Here is a 26,197-nt window from a genome sequence, read left to right on the forward strand (position 1 = left end):
CGCTATTCCAATATTTATAATTAATTGGCCGTGCGCGTGTGTGATGATTGGATGACACGGATTGTCACAAGAGCATCTTATTTCTCCTACATCGCTGGCAATCTCCCCGCATCTATGATGAATTGAATGATGAACGTATGCGGTGTTGCCATGTCGTCATGTTAATGAGGGCCATCTTGTGATGCTGTTGTTTTCACCGCGAAGATGACGGCTGAGAAAAAAAGAATTGATTTAGGAAATCAAACAAATCAATGATGTGAAAAATAATCGGTAAGCATGAATGATGGATGGATGGAGGAGAGAAACTATAAAACATATGTTAGTTACTAAGTTGGAGTAGAGGAGGGATGAGACGAAAAATGACATTTATTTGATTTATTTTGAGGTTCTGAAAAGTGGAATTACAAGTTGACAGTTGAGCTGTTTATGTATGGAATAGTCTAGCCCACCTTGTTGAGCTGTAACATAGGTTTCATCACTGTCACCCGTCGAAGGAGGGCTGTAATGGTGACAGTGATGAGACCGATGTTAAAAGCGGAGCCATTAACAGCTCAACAACGTGGGCTAGGAATGGTCCTAATGTACAGACAGCAGACTCCCTTATTCCTCCATGATTTATGAGATGAATTTCAGTGTTCACAGATTGCTGATCACCTCCCCATGATCACTAGTCACAGATTTAATGTTTGTTGTTCACCATTGAAATGTGTTTTGTGGTGGGATTTTGATAATGCTTACAAATAATATTATTTTTTTTTTGTTTTTACTCATATGCACCGATGTGTGTAAGCACTGTATAAGTACTTTCCCGAGTCCTGTGAAAAAAATCACTGGCATTTTACCTGGGTGGGATTCGAACCCATGACCTTTGCAATTCTAGAGCAGATATTAATTTTTGGTGATATTCTATATCCCCGATACAATTTAACAGCTTACAAATGAGTTACTTACAAAGACCATGTGACCTGTGACATCACATGTTTTGCAAAAGGGCAGGAGCCAGGCGTTAATTTCCTGCAAGTTGTACACAGCTGAATGGAAGAAAAATTCAAACTTCATTCTATGGCACAGTACGATTATTATTGACTTTTGACGTAAAAAAAAGAGGCATTAAAACTTGCTTTAATAACTGTTATGTACAATTTATTCTTCTGTACGGTAGTTATGTTGGGCGCGATCGGTCAATCTGCGCAATCAACCGATCGCGCTGCGCTATTGAACGATCAAATTAAGATCAATTGGTCGCGCAGCAATCGGTCGATCGCGCAACAATCGGTCGATCGCGCAACAATCGGTCGATCTCGCAATGACATCTTTGCCCGATTGACCGATTGCGCTACAAGTATTTTTTCCCGTTATCGGCAGATCGCGCAGGAAAGGCTTTGCGCGATCTACCGATCGTGCAGGAATGGGTTTGCGCGATCGACCGATAGTGCAGGAAAAATTTTGCGCGATCAACCGATCGTGCAGGAAAAGTTTTGCACGATCTACTGATCGTGCAGGAATGGGTTTGCGCGATCGACCGATCGTGCAGGAATGGTTTCGTGCGTTCGATCGTGCAGGTAAACTATTCCTTGGGGCGATTTCTCAAAGCAATAACATTCATAGCAGGACAAATTTTCAGTATCACCATAGTGATTTATATAGTGACGTCACACTACGATTGATTTGCAGTTACAATCAATGTTACATCTTTGTGAATTCGGCCCCTGAACATCAGCCGATCGCGCAAAACAATTCCTGCACAATCGGCCGATCGCGCAAAACCATTCCTGCACAATCGGCCGATCACTCATAACCATTCCTGCACAATCGGCCGATCACTCATAACCATTCCTGCACAATCGGCCGATCGCGCGAAATCATTCCTGCACAATTGGCCGATCGCGCCGAGCCATTCCCGCACGATCGGTTGATCGCGCATGTTCGTTGCCGAATATTGCGCGATCGACCGATTGTTGCGCGATCGACCGATTGTTGCGCGATCGACCGATTGCTGCGCGATCGACCGATTGCTGCGCGACCAATAGATATTTCAATAGCGCAGCGCGATTGGTCGATAGCGCAGCGCGATCGGTTGATCGCGCAGATTGACCGATTGCGCCCAACAGTTACACGATACAGAATGTATTTTTATTCATTAAAGATCAACTTGCCTGCCAGGAAATGCCGTGGATTGTTCAGGTCACTCTTTTTGTAAACAAAGAAAAAAGTTCCACACTTAATAATTGCCCTTAAAATTTTGCGGAACATTGTTTTGTTATTCTGGAATTATGGTTTCAGTATGGTATTTTTTTCTAAAGATGACAAAAAATTTTTGAATGTTTGGACTAACTTTCACTAACCAAGAAATTTGTTGTTATTTTAAACCAATAGACAGTTGTGTGAATGTCGCAACCAAGCAAGACCACCAATCTCCCAGCCAAACTCAAACCCTTGAAAGTCATGGCCCATCAGAGACTGGAAACGATGGAGCTGCACAACCTCCAACCCCTAGGCAGTACGACCTTACTGCCACCGGTACCCGCAACCACCCCAACCATCTGCTTGTCCGCACCGACTACCAGTCACCAGAAATCTCATGAGTCCCACCATCATCTTGAAGTCAGTCTTATTCCAGTTCCCGGCCCGGCTAACACAGACCTGGGAGGCAGCACAAATGCCGGCTACATCTCAGACGGGAGTGTCGTGACACCAGTGAATCGATTGGAAAGTGCTTTGAGTGGAAGTACGTTAGAATTTTTAAGTTTCTACTCTGATAAAATATCATCTATATCAAGCTTTTACTTTCTTGACTTGTCTTTTAAAAATGTCACTACCAGAGCCCAATTTCATGGAGCTGCTTCAGCACAAAAAGTAGATTTATAAGCACAATAAAATTGTGCTTACCTAAATATGGTTACCATCAGCCAAAATCTCTTATATAATCTGGGACTGGGTTTACACCTGCTTAGCAGAAACTTGTTAAGCAGTGTTTTTTGCTTAAGCAGTATGAAGTTGAGCGCAGGGCCCAACTTCATAGAGCACAAACATTTGCTTAGCATGAAATTTGTGTCTTGATAAAAACAAGATTACCAACCAAATTTCCACATAATTTTCGGGATAAGCAAACAAGAGCTGAATACCAGTAACAAGCAATATGCAACGAATGAAAATTTTGTTGGTAATCCTGTTTTTATCAAGGAAGAAATTTTCATGCTAAGCAAATTTTTGTGTTTAGCTGCTCTATTAAAGTGAGCCCAGAAGTGTTTTGTGTTGAAAACTGATGGTCAGCTAGCAGCGGACTCAACATTTTGACAAATAAGTATTTTTCACCGACACAAGCAAATTTACTATTTTTCATTATTTTTGTCTTTGCTTGACAGAGCTGAGCAGCTTGAGTCATGTGTCCACAGACAGGGAGGGATACCAGAGTTCCAGGATTTTGTCCAGCAGTCCGTCGCCATCTGCCGCTGATTCCGTCTTCAGCTCCAATGGGGATCTACACCAACTTACCCTGAATACGGGCAAAAGGTAAGTCTGCTGCCACCAACTGTCCGGGAACAAAACTACCCTGTTGCATTTATTGGCCCCCTTGGGCCCCTACCATTAGCCTTTTTGAGGTATGGTGGACACTATGCGAGTGCACTGTTTGGTTTGGGTGTATATGGAAAAAAATTCCCCAGACCAATCAGTATACAGTGCTTACACACACCGGGGTGTAAGGTTAAAACCAAAATTAATATTCATTAGGTTAATGTTATAATCTGGAATATTATTAAACACACTATGACTCCTATTTGTCCACTATTGTCCCCGATTTTTAAAAAAAGGGGTCTAGCCCTGTCAGATTCCCTCGGTCTTCCAAACAACCTGGAGGCGATGATGGCCAAACGGTTCAGCCTTCCAAACGCTGGCACCATCGAGCACCTCAGCCCCACCTCGGCCAAGATGTCCAGCTTCAAGTCCTCGGACCCGCTGACCAGCAGTAACAGTCACCTCTTGGCCAGTAGGTCGGCCTCGTCGTACAACGGAGATCTCTTGACGTCACAGGCAAGCTCCCCCGGGAGCAAGTCATCGCGGGGGATGGGGCGCTGGTTCCAGAAGAGACCCTCGGCTGTCAGCTCAATCAGCAGCATGAGTGATGTCAGCTGCATCAGCAACAGGTTCGGAAGATGGGTTGTAAATTATGTTGTAGAATCTTTAGTTGAAGGCAGCCGATTTCACAAAATGCTAGGATTAATCCTATCTCGAGTTAGAGAGAGTAACTCCTCCTCACTTAGGATGGGTTTAACGCGTCCTATCGTTCGAAGTCCTGAGATTAATCGTCGGCTGGGCACTATTGGTAATTACTCTATGTTATAAAACATTGTGATATGCTATGTTATAAAACATTGTGAGAAACGGCTCCCTCTGAAGAAACGTAGTTTTTGTATAAAAAAAAGGTAATTTCGTACTCAAATATTTTAACATTTTAGGCCTGAAGCCTTTTTTTAGGCATCTAAACGTGCATAAATGTGTGCAACAAGACTTTTTTTTTTCTTTCGCTGTTTTCAAATTTTTCACGAGTCATGCCACAGACACAAATTTGTCACGAGTCCTGCATGCAACCTTGAGAACTGATAAAGACATGCAGCCAGTCTAAAGCATGCTTTGATCACATTCACTTTGCTTATAGTTCTTACACACACAAAAACAGGAATCCTGAAATCAAAATCTAATAAAATCTTATGTTAATCATTTGAATTATGATTTATCCTCAATCAGTCTGGATGAGGATAATGGAGCTGCCAATGCACGACAGAAACTCCAGGATCTAGTGAAGTCGGTCACTCAGCGGGCCAAGAAGGTTGGCCGCAACGAGGTTGCACCGATCTCAACAGTCTCAGCCACTCTTGCTCCTCCCCCAAGTAAGTGTAAACACATACAAAGATTAATACGGGAATCAACGTGTGGTGTGAAAGAGGTTTTCAACGAGTGGTTCAAACCCAACGAGGCCTGGTTCTTGAAAATTTTACCGAGACGAAGTTGAGGTAAATTATCAAGAACCAGGCCTCGGCAGGTTTAAATCACAAGTTGAAAACCGATTCAACACACTTTGATTCCCATTCTTAAATAGCTTTTCGGTCAAAAAACATCAACACTTTTGGTCAAAAAGTAAAATAAATATAATTGTTCAATGATTTCTTTTTTCCACACTACCCCTCCAGCTATGATGAAGTGGTAAGGCCCTCGGGTAAACAACTCCTTATAAGGGAATGCTGTGTGCGTCGCGCGTATCGCGTGATGTGGCACAACTGTCCCGGCTGTTGCTCTCAACCAATAGGAATGAAGAAACTGTCTTATAAGCACAGGTGCAAGCTCGCGTGTCACGCCCATGTTTCAACACTTTTTACTGGTCATAAACAAACGTTTATACACACCTACGTGACGCGCTCTCCACCAATAAGAATAGTGATCTGTCTGAGGTATTTATGAATAATGAATAATAATTCATAATTTTGAAGGAAGCTATATTGAGTTTAGAAACCCAATTATAAAACACCTTGTTAAAGGTATAACATGTGCTGTGGCACAGTCTGCAGACAACCTTACTTTTTAGGTACTTAATTCTTGACAGGCATTACACAAAATGGTTGCCACAGCTTTATTACATGTAAATTTCATCTCAGTTTTGATCTAACAACGATAACATTTCTTGCTAGTACACAAGTGCCCGACCCACATTCTTTTGCAGGTCAGCTCATAGTTTAGATTGGAATCGATAGAAATGATTAAACGAAAGACAGATGTTTCGTTTAACCGATAAGGAAAATAAACGTAGATGCACAAACCAAAACTCTACAAATCTTACAATTATTGTGGCTTCTGATCACTGCCATCCCTGACAAAAAACATTGACTAACAGGGAGACCACCAACATACATGTAGGGCTGAATAGCTCAAATGGTAAAGTGCCCATACATTAATCTGCAGGTGATTGGTTCTTGTCCCACTCCAGTCAATTTTTTCTTTGTTTAAACCCTCAAATCGCTATCATCTTTACAGTCGGTCACAACATCCGGAAACGGCTTGATTCATTTGCTCCTAGTAGCGCGACGGACACCACGGAAGAAGTCCAAGTGAAGAAATTCAACTGTTGCGGGATGCACAGAGTGCAAAAATTCCTGCTGAAGTACACCATTCCAGATGCCATCGATCCTACAGGTCAGTCCAGCTCATATTACAAGGTTTTGGTTACTTTTTGTTTAACACAAAACACAGAAAACACAATCCCCCCCTCGTCATCATTATGTTGGTTTTAACGCAGTTGTCTAGCCTGCTTTCTCCATTGCATTGACTCCAAGCAGTCTTGCCACGTCTTGCGCACGTCTTGCGCACGTCTTGCGCAGTCACGTCTTGCGCAGTCAGCCGACGGTTGTGAGCCCACCCCATAGAGTTATATATAAGTAGAGGGCGCACTGGTGATGCTGCTTGCACAAACGCGACGGGACCGCAAGATGACAAGCGCGCCATTCTGTACGCGCGTTGATTGAATATGAAATACACGTTTGAGTTTTTTTTATTGAACGCTCACGCGATGCTGTTTGTTCAACTTACAAAATGGCCGCACAAACCCAAACTGTGAGATGGTTGTTTTGTCAACTTAGAACATGGCCGCCTGCGCGCATGCTGGGGCACGTATATAGGCCAGTGCGCCCTCTAGTTCTTATATATATAACTCTATGGCCCACCCACAACTAAGTTGTTACATCTTTAGACCCAGTTGGTACCTCCTTTCTCTCCACATGACCAAACCACCTCAGCCTGATGAGCGTCCTCAATATGGTTCCGATCCCCTCCACACCCGACTCTCCTCCTCAGAGACGGGCTCTGGCCTGCGCCATGGTGCGGTTCGTGACAGCACACCCATGTAGGCCACGGACATGAGAGAAGAAAAAAAATGGAAAAAAAATTAAAATTTTGACACAAAAGTACTCCGGACTTTTTATAAAAAGCACCGGGCGGGTAGAAATTTATGCCGTGGCAGATGGCTGGAAATCGGAGCTCCTCACTTGACAGGTTGTCAGCCAGAGAAACCCCACACATCCACCTCAGTTTTACATTAAACTTACACAATTTAAAGATAATGATGGTAGAAAGCTTCCCTTAAAACTTTATTTGCTGAAGTTCTATAGTTTTTAAGAATTTTGTAAAACAATTTCACAACAATTATTTTAGCATGTACAATGGATTTATGCGACTCTCCTGAAAGCTTGCCCCTGAAAAAAATTTTTCTCAAAGACCTGACTAATGAAGCTGAAACTTGTACAGATAAATATTTCATACAACTGTAGTGATGTAGTAAACACGTTGTAAACATTACTTTATAGCTGCTAAACATGTTAGACGTATGTCCTCTGCACCTTTATTCAGCCAGGCCCCAGCACTCATCCTATAGCCAGCGCTATACTACACAACTTCCTTCAAAGTGAATAGGGATTCATGTCATGGCCAAAAAACTTGTATTAAAGTTCAGACAATTAAGTCGGGACATTGAATCTTTTTACTAGGTGGTATGTGGCTTGCTTGGCTCAGCATCGTGGCCCTGTTCTACATCTACAATGCCGTCTCAATCTTCTTGCGTGCATCATTTACTGGCGAAACCTACGGCCCCGAAAGTAGTTGGCTCATTCTGGACTACATCGGTGACTTTGTGTTCCTCTTGGATATCTGCCTGCGCACCCGGATAATTTACTTTGCAAATGGCCAGGTTGTGGTGAGTAGAGTTAATCTGGGAAGGACACAAGGAAAACACCAAACAAAAGGACAAAAAACAACACCTACCTTGAGCGAGGGGCAATGAAAGTGAGCTTAAGCACTGTTCAATTGATCAATTAATCAGAGGGAATTTATATAGCGCCAAAATCAACCAAAGTTGTTCAAAGGCACTCAAGACAGTTGGATGAAATTAATTACGATACACTTGTTGGAATAGAAAACATTTGAGGAGTTTCCTTGAAGATGTGAATAGTGTTAGCATCCTTGATGTGGTTAGGGAGAGTGTTCCATTCTTTTGGTCCAAAACAGGAGAGTGAACGATCTGCAAATGACACGGCATGGGTTCTTGGCACGATAAACTGATGAGAAGATGTGGATACTTGAAAGCAAGTTGTTCCACATAAAGTAATTTATCCCTCAGAAATTCCTTTGGGTAGTGTGACCAACCTATGGTCCGGTCAGGTATGGAGTTTTGAAAAGGTTGAATTTTGTGGTATGTGAGGTAGAGGGGTGTGAGAGTGAGGCTATGATAACTGTATGTTGGGTTCTCAAGCCATTTCCGCGCATTCAGCAGCCACTGCCAGAAACATCGGGGGAAACCTCTTACTTCAGCCCGCACTAACTGTGCCACAACAAAGACTGAAAAAATGTTGAGAAGTTGGGTAGTGAATTTCACTACTTTCCAAGGCCTAATTGTCATTGTCTGCTCTGATCATAGAGTTATAAATAAGAACTAGAGGGCACACTGCCCTATATTCGCGGCTCGGCCTGATAAGTTGACGAAATAGCATCGCACTGTGTTTGTTTGTGCGGCCTGTTTGTAAGTTGACAAACAGCATCGCGTAGCGTTCAATAAACACAAACTCCAACGTGTACATCATATTCAACGCGCTTACAGAATGGCGCTCGTGTCTCTATGGGGTACAGTCGTGTTTGTGCATGCAGCATCACCAGTGCGCCCTCTAGTTCTTACATATAACTCTATGGCTCTGATCTATTGTTGCATCAAAAGAGTTGCTCATTGTAAACAATGTTATGGTGTCCAATGTTTGAATGCATACTTCAGCCTAAGCTTTACCATCCTGCACCTGCAGCAATCCACAATCTTCTATTTTGAAAAATAGCCGCAACTAGTGTTAAAGTCGAAGGACTTGTCGCAACTTATTGAAGCATGATTAGTTGGGTAGTGAAAATTTACTGTCGCCCAGAACTCTCTCTCATGCCTTTCTAAATTATTCTGTATTACGCTAAGTTTGATGACATTGTGTTTTTGCTTACCCGGTAATGCTTTGGTTTTCAGCGTGAAAGGGTGTTGCTAAGGAAACACTACACAAAGTCTTTACAGTTCAAGGTATGTGCACAAGTTTATTTATAAATATTGAAAAAAGAAAATCCTATTTTAATAGATGTTAAATTTGCATCGGGGATAAAGAATTTAAAGTTTTGGTTTTTACCCATACACCGATGTGTGTTAGCACTGTACTATACTCAGTACTTTCCCGAGTCCTGTGAACAAAATCATCACAGGCATGTTACTCAGGTGGGATTCAAACCCACCACCCTTGCAATTCTAGAGCAGTGTCTTTACAACTAGACTACCGAGATTGCCCGGTAGCTAGAGGCAGTTCGGATCGTATGTTTTGGCAGCGGTTACTGCAACGATATAATAGAAGTTAAATTTGCATCGGGGACATCAGGGATAAAGAATATTAATCCCATGAATCCCACCCGAGTAACATGCGTGTGATATTTTTTCAGAGGACTCAGGAAAGTACTCATGAGCATACAGTGTATGGGTAAAAACCAAAATTAACATTATCCTTAATGCAAATTTAACATCTCTTATATCACTCAAACATGAATGAACCTAAGTTAATGATTTTTTGTTCTCAGGCTGGTTGTATGGTGTTTTTATTTGAAATTTTAGAATTAAAATAACTTTACTCATCCAAAAGCTAATGATGTTCATTAACTCCTTTAACAATATTTTTCTTAAAGTTTGACGTTGTGTGCTTGTTGCCGTTGGATTTGCTCTATTTTGCAACCGGTATCAATCCCATTTGGCGCTTGCCACGCCTTCTCAAAGGACACAGCTACAACGAGTTTGTGGAGAAGTTTGAGAACAAGTCCAAGTCGGCAAACAGCTTCAGGTTTGTAGGATTCAATAATCCCCATCCCCACCTCAATTCAGTGCAACGTTTGCTGCGCTGTGTTTCTTATTTATATAGATGGATTGCAATAGCCGACATCAGTCGCCATATTTGATGAATTGTGCGCGCGTGAAGAGCTACCATTGGCTTAGAGTCACGCGCAGCGCATACACCCGTGCACTTTTCCAATGTTAATACATCAAAGATGGCGGTCAAAGACGCGTATTGAGACCCATCTATTGAGCGGAACCCAAATCAGTGTTCGAGTTTTTGTGATTACATAATTGTAATTGTACTGTTATGTATCACATTTTTTCCCCAAAACAGAACAAAGTCAATCCAAATGACTGATCGGAGACCAATCCACTTCATGATGACCCCCCAGAAAAACTATGCTTCGCTGTACATTGTGTATTAAAATCTAAGGAAAACAAATGTAAGAAAAACATCTCTTTTGTAACCGCAGTGTTCGCAGTGTTCGTTTTCCTTCAAATATAGTCCTTGCCATCAAACTTGCCAGTAGAAACTGTCCCATGATTTGACGAGGCCTGACAAGAAAAAACAAGTTTCTTTATTCAATGATTTTTTGACAGGATTGTGAAGACTATCGGTTACATGTTATACATGATACACCTTAACACTTGCTGCTACTATGTCATCTCTTTGTACGAAGGCATTGGCATCAACCGCTGGGTGTACAACGGAGAAGGCAATGCGTAAGTAACATCTCATACATTCTACAATTGTTGCACGCTCTGATGGGGTCCATGGCGTTTTGTACATCCGAGGGGGAAAATGGCACCCACAAGGTGTAGCCGAGCGAGGGTGCCATTTTCCCCCGAGGGTGTACAAAACCCCTGGACCCCAGTCACAGCGTGCAACAATTGTTTTGTTATACCTTGGTAACATGATTATTCCTCTTCTCACCAAAGCTCTGTTGTCATCTTTAAACGTTATTTACGACGAGTGAGCAAAGTTCAATAAGCAGACGAACTGTTGTTCAAATAAGAAACAATTTGTCACTGTGCCCTCAAACCCGCAGCCGTTTCGTACTAAGCCGTTTCGTACTAAGCGCTGAAAATCGACCGACGATGGGAACGATCAAGGTAATGCACACCGGTTAACAAAACTCATGGTAACCGCTGCGCTGTGCAGCCATAGTACATGCGTTTACACGTCACGTGATTGGTTCTCAACTCGAACTTAACTTCACAATTTGTTACCGAGGTATAACAGGGGCATTTATAGCTACATAGCTTCCTAGGTTGCATCGTAAAACTTGTGTGTGATCCCTGGCTATAATACGGCAGTTAGCAGGTTGAATAGGGAGTATGAAAAGGCTTCAGATTGGCACCCCCAAACAAAGATATTGACAAAATAGGGAGACTCTCTTTATCCACAAATGAGATGGGATTCATATCGTGGCCAAAAACTTGATCTACAAAAGGTATCAAAACCCTTTAACCATGAGATCCATTGAGTATGCGCAGTGTCGAGAGGCCAGTTAATTACCAAGTATTAACAGATGGATTGCACTAAAAAGCAGCATCAACCGCCATATTTGATGAATATGTGCACGCGTGCAAGGCTGTCGTTGGCTAAGAGCTGTGCTAATCGCGTACACGTATGCACTTTTGCAATCGGTTGATGACGCTCAGTGCACTCCGTCTATTAGCAACGGTTACCACAAACAAATTTGTTTATATAAACAATTTGCATCAGGGATCAAGAATATTGTATGGGCTTTACCTGTACACAGATATGTGATAGGCACTGTGCTTTCCAAGTCATCAAATCCACAGTCTGTATAGATGGGATCCGAATCTGCTACCCTTGCATTCTTGATCAGCCGTCGATTTCACATTTCCTAATAGAACCAACCAACCAATGACTAAGATTCTTTTAACTTCCTCGCCTGTCCCCTAGCTATGTGCGGTGCCTGTTCAGAGCAACCAAGACCCTCATTACCATTGGCAACCTCCCGCTTCCGTTGACCACCTTCGAGATCTTCTTCATGAATATCGACTTTATGATCGGCGTCTTTGTTTTTGCCACCATCATCGGACAGGTGAGCTCAGAAAATAATAATAATAATAATAATAATAATAATACAAAGCATTTATATAGCTCTCTACTGAGAACAGAGCCCTTTACATGAGTCTAAGACAAAAAGAAAAACAAACGAACTAGGATAAGTTGGAGAACAGAAATGTCTTCAGGAGGCTTTTAAAAACAGGCAACGAGATCACCTCTCGCAGACAGGGGGGAAGCTCATTCCATAGACGCAGGGCAGCCATTGCGAGTGAGCTATCCCCAGCTTTCCGTGTTTTAGTTCAACATCGCGTACAGTGGTGTTGCATTGTTGAGTTTACTAGACGTAGTTTTCCTTTCAAACTGCATGGTCCTTGAAGAACCAAAAACACACCCGCCTTAAACTCCATTTTGTTGGGACCACAATGGGATGGTCTATTACCGCTGTTGGTACATCTTGCCTGCCAGGAAATACCCTGGAATGTAAACAAGAGTTGCATGGTTGTATTACTGCGTGCAGTTTGGCCGAGTACAAATCCAGTCGTTATTTATGCTTATGTTCTGTAGATGCGAGACATTGTCGGCGCTGCAGGGGCCACAAAGGGGGCCTTTCGTCGCCGTATGGACAACACCATGGCGTTGCTGCAGAACTGGAAGATTCCAGACGACGTTCAGAGGAGAGTGAGACTGTGGTTCATGTACGCCTGGGACAGGAGAGAACTCTTGGGTAAATAGGTGGTTTTGAATCCCTAACTGTAGGAGAAGCCTTGGACCACCTTGGTGGTCGGGTCGGCGGCGTGTTTTCTTTCCTCGCCCATCTCTGGGAACTACAGTTAGAATCCCGCTGGGGGCACCATGTTCCTGATTGCATGGGTTTTTAATCCCCATGTAGGAGAAGTCTTGGACCACCTTGGTGGTTGGGTTGGCGGCGTGTTTTCTTTCCTTCCCTTTCAAAGGCTAATATCAAAGTTTGAATCCCGCCAGGGATACTACATGTATGTAGATTGGGTTTCATCAATCCCTGCCTGGAATTTTTTTTTAATATTCTTCTATCTTTTTCTAGACTGTTGTTTATGTTTATGTATGGGAGTGTCGTGGCCGAGCGGTTAAGAGCACCAAATTTAAACTCTGGTATTTCTGATCAGCAGAGTGTGGGTTCGATTCCCCAGTCGTGACACTTGTGTCCTTAAGCAAGACACATAACCATTGCTTCGTCCTTCGGATGGGACGTAAAGCCGTTGGTCCCATGTGTTGTGTAAACGCATGTAAAAGAACCCAGTGCACTTATCGAAAAGAGAAGGGATTCGCCCCGGTGTTCCTGGCTTGATTGGCAGCATATTGCGCCACAGCACCTTGTAAACCATTACATTGTGCTTAAGGATTAGGTCGTATATCTAAAAAATTAGCCCCGTTCCTTGCAGTTATAATACCTTGCGCTTTGTATCCTTTGGCAAAAGGCGCGTTATAAATACGGTTATTATTTACCATTTATGTATAACAGGACGTTGATGTAAAACAGTATTTGCTGATCTTTTTATCCTGTTTAAAGTTGTTGCAAGAAACAAATAAATGAACACATTTTAAAATTATTTTGCTTATCTGTTTTATTCTCGTCACAGATGAGCAGGAGATCATGAAGAATGTGCCAATCAAGATGCAGACCGATATTGCCATCCACGTCCACATGGACACACTGAGTAAAGTCTCACTGTTTCAGGTATGCTGATTTGTGTAACATACTATGTTCTTAATATGTGCTGACTGGCCACCCTTACCATGTGGCCACTTCAGTGAAGTCATTGCACTAATGTCAGCAGGCCCGCCAACAGTTGAAAAATATATTTAAAAATATCAGGTTCCTTTTGACCTAACCAAATGGCATGGAAAACGTCAAGTCACCCTTGTTTGATTATTTGACTTAAACAAAACGGATGGTTCTGAGAAGTACTGGTGGTGATTCTGGGAAGGTTCTGAGAAGAATCATGCAGTGATGGTTCTGGGAAGGTTCTGGAAAAGAATCAGTGCTGGTTCTGAGAAGGTTCTGGAAAGAATCAGTGCTGGTTCTGAGAAGAACCAGTGGTGTTTCTGAAAAGAGTTTGTGGTGGTTCGTGGTTCTGAAAAGAGCTTGTGGGAAGAATCAGTGGTGGTTCTGAAAGGTTCTGAGAAGAACCAGTGTTGGTTCTGAAAAGGTTCTGAGAAGAACCAGTGATGGTTCTGACAAGGTTCTAAGAAACACCATTGTTGATTCAGAAAAGGTTCTGAGAAAAACCAGTGTTGGTTCTTAAAAGGTTCTGAGACGAACCAGTGTTTGTTCTGAAAAAGGTTCTGAGACGAATTCCCACAAAGAAAAAAAAAGAAAAGTCTGTTTGAATTGTCAATACTACATGTAGTGCAATTCTTCCACTATTTTTAACTTGTTTTCTCCCAGGACTGTGATAAGATGTTGCTTCGAGATCTTGTGTTGAAACTCCGACCAGTTCTCTTCCTTCCTGGTGATTACATATGCCGCAAGGTAAACTTATCAGTAGCATTATATAGAATGTTTTACACATGTTAGCTTTTTAGAAACAACTTTTGTGAGATTTCGCTCAGCTCACAATTAGGTCGGACAGCCACTTTGAGGTGAGGGCTACACTTCACTGAATTGGGCTATCGTCCCAAATCAACTGTCACCAAGGATAACGGTGCCACCTACTACTTTAGGCTGAAACAGGGTTACCCCCTTTATACCATTCATAAAGATGTAGGCATGGGTATCACCCACTTTAGGAGCCTAAATGGTAGAGAAATGGAGGGTAGAGCTAAAGGCACTAACTTCAATAACTTTTTGAAAAACAAAAGAACTCCAACATGATTTTCTTCAAACACAGAATTTTTGGCTGTGATGAAGGTTTGTTACTTTGTGATTAAAGGAACACGTTGCCTTGGAACGGACGAGTTGATTAGTCAAAAGCGTTTGTAACCGTTTTTTATAAAATGCATATGGTTGGAAAGATGTTTTAAAAGTAGAATACAGTGATCCACACAAGTTTGGCTCGAAATTGCGTGGTTTTCCTTTTACTGTGCGAACTAAAACGGTCGGCCATCTATGGGAGTCAATTTTGACTCCCATAAATGGCCCCATAAATGGCCGACGTGTTAGTCGACGAGGTAAAAGGAAAACCACGCAATTTCGAGGCATGTTTGTGTAGATCATTGTATTCTACTTGTACAACATTTTTCTACCCATATGCATTTTATAACAAACGGTTACAAACGCTTTTCAAAGACCAACTCGACCGATCCAAGGCAACGTGTTCCTTTAAGATGGGGAATATTCTTTTTGTTTTGCACTAAGGGTGAAGTTGGGAAGGAGATGTACATCATAAAGAATGGTTTGGTTCAAGTACTTGGGGGACAGAACAACCGAACGGTGCTAGCCACACTGCATCCTGGCAGCTACTTTGGAGAAATCAGGTAAATGCAGCCCACTCGTCGATTCAAAAGTTGTGAAAGTAGAAACACCAAGATATATGAGAAAAAGTGGTTTAAAGTCAAGTTGTTTATTGAAAACACATTGGTCGGTCATTTCAATGTTAATTTAATCCCTATCTAATGTTGTATTAGGAAGGAATTTGCCAATATAAAATAAAATGTATTTTGGCATTTAAATTGACATAAATTTTACTCTTAAAAATGTCACCCCTGTTGAGTGTTTTGGCTTAATTATTTCTCTATACTGACATATATATATATATGATAAGCAACTCATGTAGCTTGACTGCAGCACTAATTTACGGTTCTGAATCATGGAAGAAGTCTGCTTACTTTGGTAGTAAAATTAAAACAAAAACATTCCAAACAAGATTTTCTCTTAAAGCCATTATACACTTTCGGTACAGAAAAGAAAGAAAAAAAGTTCACAGATTTGCAAATAATTTACAGGGTTGACAGAAGGCAATGGTGAAAGACTTCTCTTGAAATATTATTCCATGAAATGCTTTACTTTTTGAGAAAACATTAAAACAATTTCAACTATCGATAGCGAGAATTACGGCTTTATTTTAAACACATGTCATGACACAGCGAAGTGCGCGGAAACAAGAGTGGGTTTTCCCGTTATTTTCTCCAGACTCCGATGACCGATTGAGCCTAAATTTTCACAGGTTTGTTATTTTTTATATCAGTTGTGATACACGAAGTGTGGGACTTGAACAATACTGTTTACCGAAAGTGTATAATGGCTTTAACGAAGCAGTAGTGGAGCTTTGGCTTCCATTAAATGAAGAGAAGTTAAGGAAGGAAGGTTCAATTTATATATGGGAGAAAAACCCCAGAAAATTATTCCAACAACCTGAGTCCAATGAAGTTGATAACTCGATCACGCACAACCTAATCTCCGCCCCCTGCCCCCGAACTATAGAAGGCCAGACCTTCTCTGGATGTCACCCCAATTCATACTGTATAGTCTTTTAATGTATGAACCATTTTGTATGGACCATTATTCATTATTTTATCTGTACCTATTATTGTATGAACGGGAATAAAATAAAACAAACAAACTAAACACCAAGTTTCCTTTTTTTTTGGCAACCTCTGTAGCTTGCTGAGTGTCGGTGTTGGTAACCGCCGTACAGCTGATGTGTACTCTCCAGGCTACTCCAATCTGTTTGTTCTGGATAAGAAGGTACTCCAAGAGGTGGTAGTAAACTACCCTAATGCCCAGGAGAGCCTCAAACGAAAAGCAAGGTGAGTTTGAGGCAGCTCAGCAGTTCTTTTCTTAGTTCCATTACATAGCGCCATGTGCGTTTTACCAGGACTCAACCTAGCCTGAACATCTGAGCCTGTGTCAATCCCTGTCCAAAGTCACCTATGACCTCACATGATTTTCACATGGAGATTCCCAGTCAAATCCTTCATACATGTGAACATGTAAACATTTAAAACAACGAAGATATTGGCAAAATAGGAACACCGCCAACATAGATAGCTGAGTTGGTAGAGCGCCGGCACTTAAACTGGAGGTAAGTGGTTCGAATCCAACTCTATAGTAAATTCTAAGTACGACCCCCAAAATCATATTAAACAACATTACATGCATATATGTACAAACATTATGCAGGCTGCATGCATAAAACTGAAAGTGCAGCTGACAAATATTGCCTCTGACCAATCAAACCACAGGTATGGAAAGCTTAAATCCCTGCACGTTTAACCATTGATAAACCATCTCGGTCTGTTAAAAGCGGCCAGCCACCAACCCGGTCATTTCCACGCAGTTAAGTCCGGGTCCTCGCACTGTTTTTCCCTAATTATTATTATTACTATATTTTTTTAATCAGGGAGATCCTGAAGAAGAACCAGGCAAACGAGAGCAAGTCCAAGAAGCGTCGAGGCAAGTCACTCATCGCCGAGTCCATCCTCCTAAAGGACAGGAACATAGACAGCAGCAAGTTCTTCAACGCCGTCCTGGAGGTGGCCCGCACCTCCAAGATCGCCAGCACCATCCTGCGAGCATCCTATCGAAGCGGGTTGAACGACATCGAGGACGAAGCGGTTCAATTCTCCAACTCGGACATCTCGTCGGACGAGGTGATCTTCGGCACTCGCCAGCAACGAAAAAAGAGGAAGAGACGTGAGTTTCGTATTTAACGATCTTTGTCTCGTGGGGCGTGATTGATTGTGGGGTGGGTGGCGGGCTGGGATGGTGGTTGAGCTGGGATGGTGAAATTATTGGATAAAGCTCTTTTAGTCTCAAGAGCTGAGAAAGAGGTAGGATACCAGCCTTACGGGATGTTGCCAAAATGTACCTTTGACTTCTCATCCATTTCACACAAAGATTCGCAGCCAAAACAACATTACATGATGTACAAAACATTATGCATGCATGCAGACAATCAAAAGTGAAAGCTGGTAAACTACAACACCTCGTAACCTCGACCAATCATAACACAGATATGGAAAGCTTACTTCACAGCACGTTTATCCAATAAAGTCATTGTAACTAATGAAATTTTGGGGCCTGTAAGACAAGTTCCGGTCTTTGTCCTTTCTCATAAAGACAGGGGGACCAGACTATAACATAACTGCTGTTGACATTTCACTAAAACTCTTCTGGCTAGGTGCCGTCCCAAATCTATGAAAGTACTCCACTCTATGAGATTTAATACCGGATTTCAGAGATTTAATACCGGATTCAGAAAGTTCCCTGAAAATGTACCAAACATTCCATGTTCTGATGAACACATTTAACAGTCTCCCTGATTGTGGAAACCTTTTCCCTATTATGTTGAATGTCATTCTTAAAGGAACACGTTGCCTTGGATCGGACGAGTTGGTCTATAAAACGGGTTTGAAACCGTTTGTTATGAAATGCATATGGTTGGAAAGATGTTTTAAAAGTAGAATACAATTATCCATACAAATTTGCCTCGAAATTGCGTGGTTTTCCTTTTACTGTGTGAACTAACTCGGTCAGCCATTTATGGGAGTCAAAAATTTTACTCCCATAAATGGCCAACCGTGTTATTCAATGAGGTAAAAGGAAAATTTCGAGGCGTGTTTGTGTGGATCATTGTATTCAACTTTTACAATACCTTTCTACCCATATGCATTGTATAACAAACGGTTACAAACGCTTTTCAAAGACCAACTCGTCCGATCCAAGGCAATGTGTTCCTTTAATATCTCCTTGATTATTGTACAAGTTCTCCCTGATTGCAAGTTGCAAATGTTGGCAGCTCTGGGATGTCCTGTGTGTTGTCTAATAATAATAATAATAATAAAAATATTTAAAATTTATATTGCGCCCCTTACATACAAAATGATCAGAGGCGCAGAACACATGTAAAAAGCACAGAGTTGAAGAAAAAGACAAAGAAAAAAGACTGGTCACCAGGCCAGTGCCCGAACAAAAGTATGGGGATACGTCTGTCCCGCCAACAGAGAACTAATTAATTACTTATTACATAGGCCTATCTCTGCTGGCATCGGTAATGTTTTGACCTTTTCAGGAGACAGACGCCTCTAACCCTATCAATGCTAAAATTCTAAAACTAATTGCCAAAGTGACCATAGAAGAAGACAATAAAAAGCTAAAAAGCGGTTTTAAAAAGATAGGTTTTTATATTACATTTAAAAGAGATGAGTTTCTGTTCGCTACGTATGTGAACGGTAGCGCATTCCAAAGCTTAGCGGCTGCCACAGAAAAAGTCTAATACACATAAAAGAACCCAGTTACACTTGCTGCTAAGAGAAAAGATTATAATCACATTATGGAAGCAAAGAGTTTTGGAAGAGGGCTCATCTGAGTCATGAAACAAAATTTTGTATAAAAACACCCTTACAATCTTTCAAACTATGTCTCTTCAACTCAGTGGTGAAGAGAGCGAAGAAACAGCAGCATGAGCGCACCTCCAATGACGACTCGGAGTCGCAGAACGAGCAGGGACACTCGGACAGCGACCAAGTTCATCAGGAGCATCTGAGGCCAAAGCGTACCCTGCGCAGGACAGCCAGCGTGCTGTCCCCGAACCCGGGCGATCTGAACATGCCCAGCAGCAGCGGCTCCCGCACCCCGCGGGAGAGTATGGGTAACATGAACCTGTTGTGGGACAATGAAGAGGATAAGGTGATGATGGGAAGGAGCAGCATCACCGGCGACGTACCGCTTGAAGAAGAGGAAGCAGACGCAACAATGACGCCAACTCATGAGCCGGGGAGGCCGGCACCGAGGAAAGCTACCTCCAAATCGAGCTTCTCTGGGATAAGTAAGTTGGTGCTTTAGTTTATTTTGTTAAGTTTTGAAGTTTTGTGCAGCTAACAAAGGCATGAACCTATAGTGCTATGCTTCATTTCCCACTATGCTTCATTTCAAAGAGGGACAATGAGTACTGAAATTCACGCTCCAAATTTCTCTTTATCTGGAGGTTATTGTGTAACCCCAATTCAAGACCCCAATTCAAGACCTTCAGCCTTTTGTTGCAAAAACGAGGATTACGAGAGATTGATTGGCTGCCACCATTGTGTATCATTGTATTCGGCATGGGAGGCAAGTGCGAGATTCCAGCCATTGAATCAGGTAGATCCTAAAGAAGAACCAGGCGAACAGGAGCAAGTCCAAGAAGCGTCGAGGGGCCGGTTATCAGCTGTGGCTCTTAACACTCTAAAGCCATATTTACTTATTCATCGTGTGTGTATATTGTAGAGGAACGACACCGCATGGCACGGAGCATCAGTGATGTCGAACGCGAAGAGAAGCGAGCACGAAAGAAGCCTTCCCAGCATCACGCAGCAGAAGACACTCAGAGGTCATCGTCAGCCCTGCCTGTACACATGGAGGATAGGTAAGTGAAGCATAAGGAAACAACTGGATAGTGGAATGGTTTTAACTCTCCAATGGCCATTTTACTTCACAAACAAATGTTTTTTCAAAGAACATTAGACTGCATTTTGGCGACCCCAACCAGAATTATTGGTCATCGGTTGAGCGTTTTTGCAGGATTGGTTGAGGAGCGGTGACGATTCTGTTCAGACCAACTGGTAACCGACTTTAGGTTAAACAACAATCAGACATGGCGCACAGAGGCAAGGTTCAAACTTGTTGAAGCTTAACCGATAGTCACCTGACTGGTACATACACACTGTCCTTACCTAAGACCATGAAACACTCATAATAAACATTCATTATTTACTGCCTTGCAAATAATCATTTCCAAACGAAATGTTTACCGTTGGAAAGAGTAAACAATTCTCTTTAATATGGTATATTTTAGCCATGTTCACCTACTCGTATCACTAGTACAAGAGAGTATTGATGTTCACCCACGAGTTTTCTTGGAAAAAAATAGAATAAGCTGTTTCAAATAAACTTACCTAAAATGTTAATAGCCTGACGTTTTGACCCTAGCAGAGTCTTTTTTCGAAGGCTTAAAGACAGTGTACACTATTGGTAATTGTCAAAGGCCAGTCTTCTCACTTGGTGTATCTCAACATATGCATAAAATAACAAACCTGTGAAAACTTGAGCTGGATCGGTCGTCGGAGTTGCGAGATAACTATGAAAGAAAAAACATCCTTGTCACACGAAGTTGTGTGCTTTCAGATGCTTGATTTCGAGACCTCAAGTTCTAAACTTGAGGTCTCGAAATCAAATTCGTGGAAAATTACTTCTTTCTCGAAAACTACTCCACTTCAGAGGGAGCCGTTTCTCACAATGTTTTATACTACCAACCTCTCCCCATTACTTGATACCAAGTAAGGTTTTGTGCTAATAATTATTTTGAGTAATTACCAATAGTGTCCACTGTCTTTAAGGGAAAGACTCTGCTACGGTCAAAACGTCAGGCCTATAACTATTTGTTTAGTTTTCTTGAAGTTAGGCAACAACTGCATGTGTGTATCCCCCTTAATCTTTGAAGAATGCCAGAAACAGACTTGTTTATAGACAAGATATAAAACTAAGCGATTCTGTTTCTTTCTAAACGTACAGTGGTACCGATAAAAGTGGGCACCATCTCGCAGATGATGACAACGCCTGCAGCGGGGACGAACATTCCGAGGAGGACATCGATAAGGGCGTGTCATCAGACAGCACCACGCCCTCGCTCTCCGGGATGGAAGACCAAGGGAGTAAGGCTTCCACACTGCAAGGCGAGGGTTATGACTCAAGCAGTGAAGCCTCGCCTGAATCCAGACGAGATGACGTCCAGTCAAAGAAGAACAAAAATATTCCGTAGACAAATCTGGTTTGTGATAGTCAGAAGTTCTGTATTGTCAGTTCAGTTCTATAAGATCTTGACTACAATTTTTATGAATTTTTAAGATTCTGCTAAGCTAAGGTGAGTAGTTTACCAGTCACAGATGGAACATCGTGGTATGGTATTTGGCTGGTAACCTTACTTTGGTAAGCATACTTTTTGTTGTAGGAATGTTATCGGCCCAATGACCGGATCACTAACATAAAGTGCATTGATACATTGTTGTAAAGTGCGCTGTATAAGAACTAAGTTACATATAGTTACATGTGAATGTCCATTATCACTACTATTTGTTCCAAAATTCTATTTGTTCGATGTGATTCCGCACCCAAACAAATTCAGTCAAACCATGTGCAATTTTTGTAGATAAGAACAAAGAGTTGTAGATAAAGAACAAAGAACTAAATTATATATTTATTTAACATCTGGCAATTGTGTTTTAAAGTGGCACAGTAAAGCATTCCAGGTATTTACACTTTTCCAAATTGTTTAAACAAATATTTATTCCAATGTAACAAAAGCCAGGTTGATGTGATTTTGTTATGAAGACAACTCTTAATGTGCAATATTTAAGTGTTAGTTTTATAGGAACTGATTGTTTATGAATGATGCCCAATGTAATTGTTATCAGAAATATATTGAGACAAATTGCAGGTTAAAGGCACTGTAAACGTTTGGTAATTGTCAAAGACCAGTCTTCTCACTTGGTTTATTCCATCATAACCATAAAATAACAAGCCTGTGAAAATTCGGGCTCAATCGGTCATCAAAGTTGCGAGAAAATGATGAAAGAAAAAACACCCTTGTTGGACGAATTTGTGTGCTTTCAGTAGGGATAAAAGACTTCTAGCTAGAAAATTCGGGCTCAATCGGTCATCAAAGCTCAATCAGTCATCAAAGTTGCGAGAAAATGATGAAAGAAAAAACACCCTTGTTGGACGAATTTGTGTGCTTTCAGTAGGGATAAAAGACTTCTAGCTAGAAGTCTTTTATTATTTTAGTGAGAAATTACCTCTTTCTCAAAAATTACATTACTTCAGAGGGAGTCGTTTCCCTCAATGTTTTATAATATCATCAGCACTCCAATGCTCGTTGCCAAGTCAGTTTTTAAGTTAATATTTGTTTGAGTAATTCCCTTTAAGGCAAGTTTGTTTAAAGGCACTGGACACTATTGGTCATAACTCAAAATAACTATTAGCATAAAAACTTAATTGGTAACAAGCAATGGAGAGCTGTTGATATTATAAAGTTTTGAGAAACGGCTCCTTCCGAAGTAACGTAGTTTTAGAAACAGTTTTGTTATTTTGTGCATATGTTGAGATACACCAACTGAGAAAACTAGTCTTTGACAATTACCAATAGTGTCCAGTGTCTTTAAACAAGAAGTTCCAGTTTGTTGTATTGTTGTTGTAGAAGGAAAACAGTTTGAATAAAATATGTATTCAAAGTTTAATCTTGATTACAATGTCATAGAAGAAGAGTTAAGATGTTGGAAATGTTATTGTATTGCCAAATTCCAAGTAAAAGAAGTGCAGTAAAAATAACAACAATTTTAACAACTTTAAATTTGCGGGGGGGGGGAGAGAGGAAGTGTTGTATTCCAAATGTAAAAGGGTATTTATACGTTTAGTAATGAAAATCAGTCAAGGGAACACATTGCATCGGACGAGTTGGTCTTTGAAAAGCGTTTGTAACCGTTTAAAAAAATATATATATATGGTTAGAAAGATGTTTTAAAAGTAGAATACAGCTAGTGATCCATACAAATTTGCCTCGAAACTGCGTGGTTTTCCTTTTACTCTGTGAATTAACACAGTCGGCCAATTATGGGAGTCATAAATTTGACTCCCAAACATTTCCAACATCAGATTTAGCGCGCCTTTATAAATGCTGTGTTATTATTAAATGGTCGACCGTGTTAGTTGACGAAAACTGTGCATTTTTAAGGCATGTTTGTGTGAATCATCGTATTCTACTTTTACAACATCTTTCTACCCATATGCATTTTATAACAAACGGTTAAAAACGCTTTTCAAAGACCAACTCGATCGATCCAAGGCAACATGTTCCTTTAAAACTTACTTGGTAAAGAAGTAAAGCAGCTTTGAGTAGAATCATGCATTCTGAGAAAATTGTCACTTCAAAGTACTGTGATTATGGAAAAAGATATTTTTTTACGACCCAAAAATTGAATCTGTGAAGCCTATAACCAACAGTAAGGCTTCTCAGATTATGTATTCCATAGCAGATTTGGCGGACAAACCGAACTAGATTTTCTATAAAAAAAAAACACTATTTGAATTGAATTGAAGTATTCAAAGGTTTGGTATAATATCTACAACTAGGATACATGTATTTGAGGTCATTCAGACACAGCACTGAAGTCGGTTTAACCATAGAGTAAGGAAGAGATGGTTTAACTCGTGGTTCAACCCGATCGAGTTCAACTCTGTGTAATGGTATCATTAATAATGAGCTGCGTTTTTTTAGAGGTGTTGGCCAATTGGCTCGGTTAATTTTAAAAAGCAATTATTTAAAAACAATAATTAAAATAGAAATTTTATTGTCATACACGTTTAATAATATTTTTAGTCTTGTCCTATTGGAGATGTGATAGCACTCCTTATTGCCAACAAAACGTATATATGTATTATATTAGTTTATGTTAACATTTCCACTTGAATATTTAATGTGAAACTAACTAGAAATACTTTATGAATGTAATTATCTTTACTGCCATTTGTTATTATTTATATATGCACAGTATCACTTACTTCAGATTGCAATTAAATAATTATATCACCTGTTGGTTAACTGAATGTAGTTTGTAAGTTGACTGTTTTTGCTTGTCGAGACACTATGGCCGTATCGGAATAGACTTATCTATCGCAACTTCACAAACCGAGATTTTGCCAACTGAGGCTGTAAAACTATAGAAAGTTAAAACCAGATAGACATAGTTTGTAAATGCTACGACAATTTAAAGATTGGACACTATTGGTAACTGTCAAAGACTAGCCTTCTCACTTGGTGTATCCACTACCTCCATGGTGTATCTCAACATATTTATAAAATAACAAACCTGTAAAAAATTGAGCTCAATCGGTCGTCGAAGTTGCGAGATAATAATGAAAGAAGAAAAACTTGTCACACGAAGTTGTGTACTTTCACATGCTTGATTTCGAGACCTCAAAATCTAAATCTGAGGTCTCGAAATCAAAATCGTGGAAAATTACTTCTTTCTCGAAAACTACACTACTTCAGAGGGAGCCCGTTTCTCACATTGTTTTAAACTATCAATCTCTCCCAATTACTCGTTACCGAGAAAGGTTTTATGCTAATAATTATTTTGAGTAATTACCAATAGTGTCCACTGCATTTAGTACAAAGAATTTGGTGGAAACAAATCAACAAATCGTAAGATCTTTCAGCTCATGAATCTTGTCAGAAAAAAATGTTGATTGGTTTTTTAACGCGATTGATAGTTTTGTCATTTCGACCGACCATGCCCAACCGACATACTTTGTTGATACAGATAGGCCACGCCCCTTGACAAACTGCTGCGACTGCAGCTACGACGGCTGATGCTAAGGGCTAAAGACGTCCTATACTTCAAGATACTATGACGCGCCAATCCAGCCTAAGCCAAAGTCGCCATATCAAACACGGCCCATCATTTATAGGTTTTTCTATCGCAACTTTACGGCCCGAGTTGTTTGGCCAACCGAGGTTAAAAAAAACTACGGAGAGCCAAAAATGCGAACTAAATACAGATTGCCATGAATTTGTAAGAATTATGCACAATCATGTTAAAAACTCGTGTTGTTGAATATTTTGGAAACAAAGTAACCATAAAGGGAGGTATTTTATCAGGTTGTTGAAAGTTTGCAGATGACTCCGATAGGCCTAATAGCTCTTAGGCCTAATAGCTCTTGTGATAATATTGTGTCTACCTTTTCCACACACAAAAATATATATGAGAAAGAGTTCGGGCGTGTTTTATCTTTCTAATTAAAGGCAGTGGAAACTATTGGTAATTACTCAAAATAATTTTTAGCATAAAACCTTTCTTGGGGACGAGTAATGGGGAGAGGTTGACGGTATAACACATTGTGAGAAACGGCTCCCTCTGAAGTGCCATAGTTTTCGAGAAAGAAGTAATGTTCCACGAATTTGATTTCGAGACCTCAGATTTAGAACTTGAGGTCTCGAAATCAACCATCTAAACGCACACAACTCATTCGTGTGACATGGGTGGGTTTTTTTCTTTCATTATTATCTCGCAAGTTCGAAGACCGATTGAGCTCAAATTTTCACAGGTTTGTTATTTTATGCATATGTTGAGATACACCAACTGTGAAGGCTATCTTTGACAATTACCAAAAGTGTCCACTGCCTTTAAGGCGTCTGAAAGTACACAATGCCATGCCACAATGGTGTTGTTTCTTTAATTGTTTTCCGCCTGCAACTTCGATGACAATTTGATCCCACATGTCCACAGGTTTTGTTAATGTGTTTTAGTACATGAGGATACACCAA

At 40.8% G+C, this 26,197-nt stretch overlaps 1 protein-coding gene across 1 annotated transcript; it reads left to right on the top strand.

Moving 5' to 3' along the window:
- The first annotated feature begins 40 nt into the window (after nt 1-40).
- LOC139935226 (uncharacterized) lies at nt 41-24,729 on the top strand. The gene is made up of 20 exons (XM_071929725.1): nt 41-270; nt 2,377-2,728; nt 3,366-3,513; nt 3,813-4,145; nt 4,747-4,889; nt 6,028-6,186; nt 7,533-7,738; nt 9,041-9,091; nt 9,739-9,890; nt 10,484-10,606; nt 11,817-11,958; nt 12,489-12,648; nt 13,541-13,638; nt 14,350-14,433; nt 15,259-15,377; nt 16,503-16,649; nt 17,243-17,535; nt 19,277-19,669; nt 20,107-20,245; nt 21,391-24,729. Exons 2-20 carry the CDS (start codon nt 2,389-2,391, stop codon nt 21,635-21,637), a joined length of 3,477 nt encoding a protein of 1,158 aa, XP_071785826.1. The 5' UTR covers nt 41-270; nt 2,377-2,388; the 3' UTR covers nt 21,638-24,729.
- The last annotated feature ends 1,468 nt before the right edge of the window (nt 24,730-26,197 follow it).

Source organism: Asterias amurensis, chromosome 3 (assembly GCF_032118995.1).
Source record: "Asterias amurensis chromosome 3, ASM3211899v1".
NCBI classification, from domain to species: Eukaryota; Metazoa; Echinodermata; class Asteroidea; order Forcipulatida; family Asteriidae; genus Asterias; species Asterias amurensis.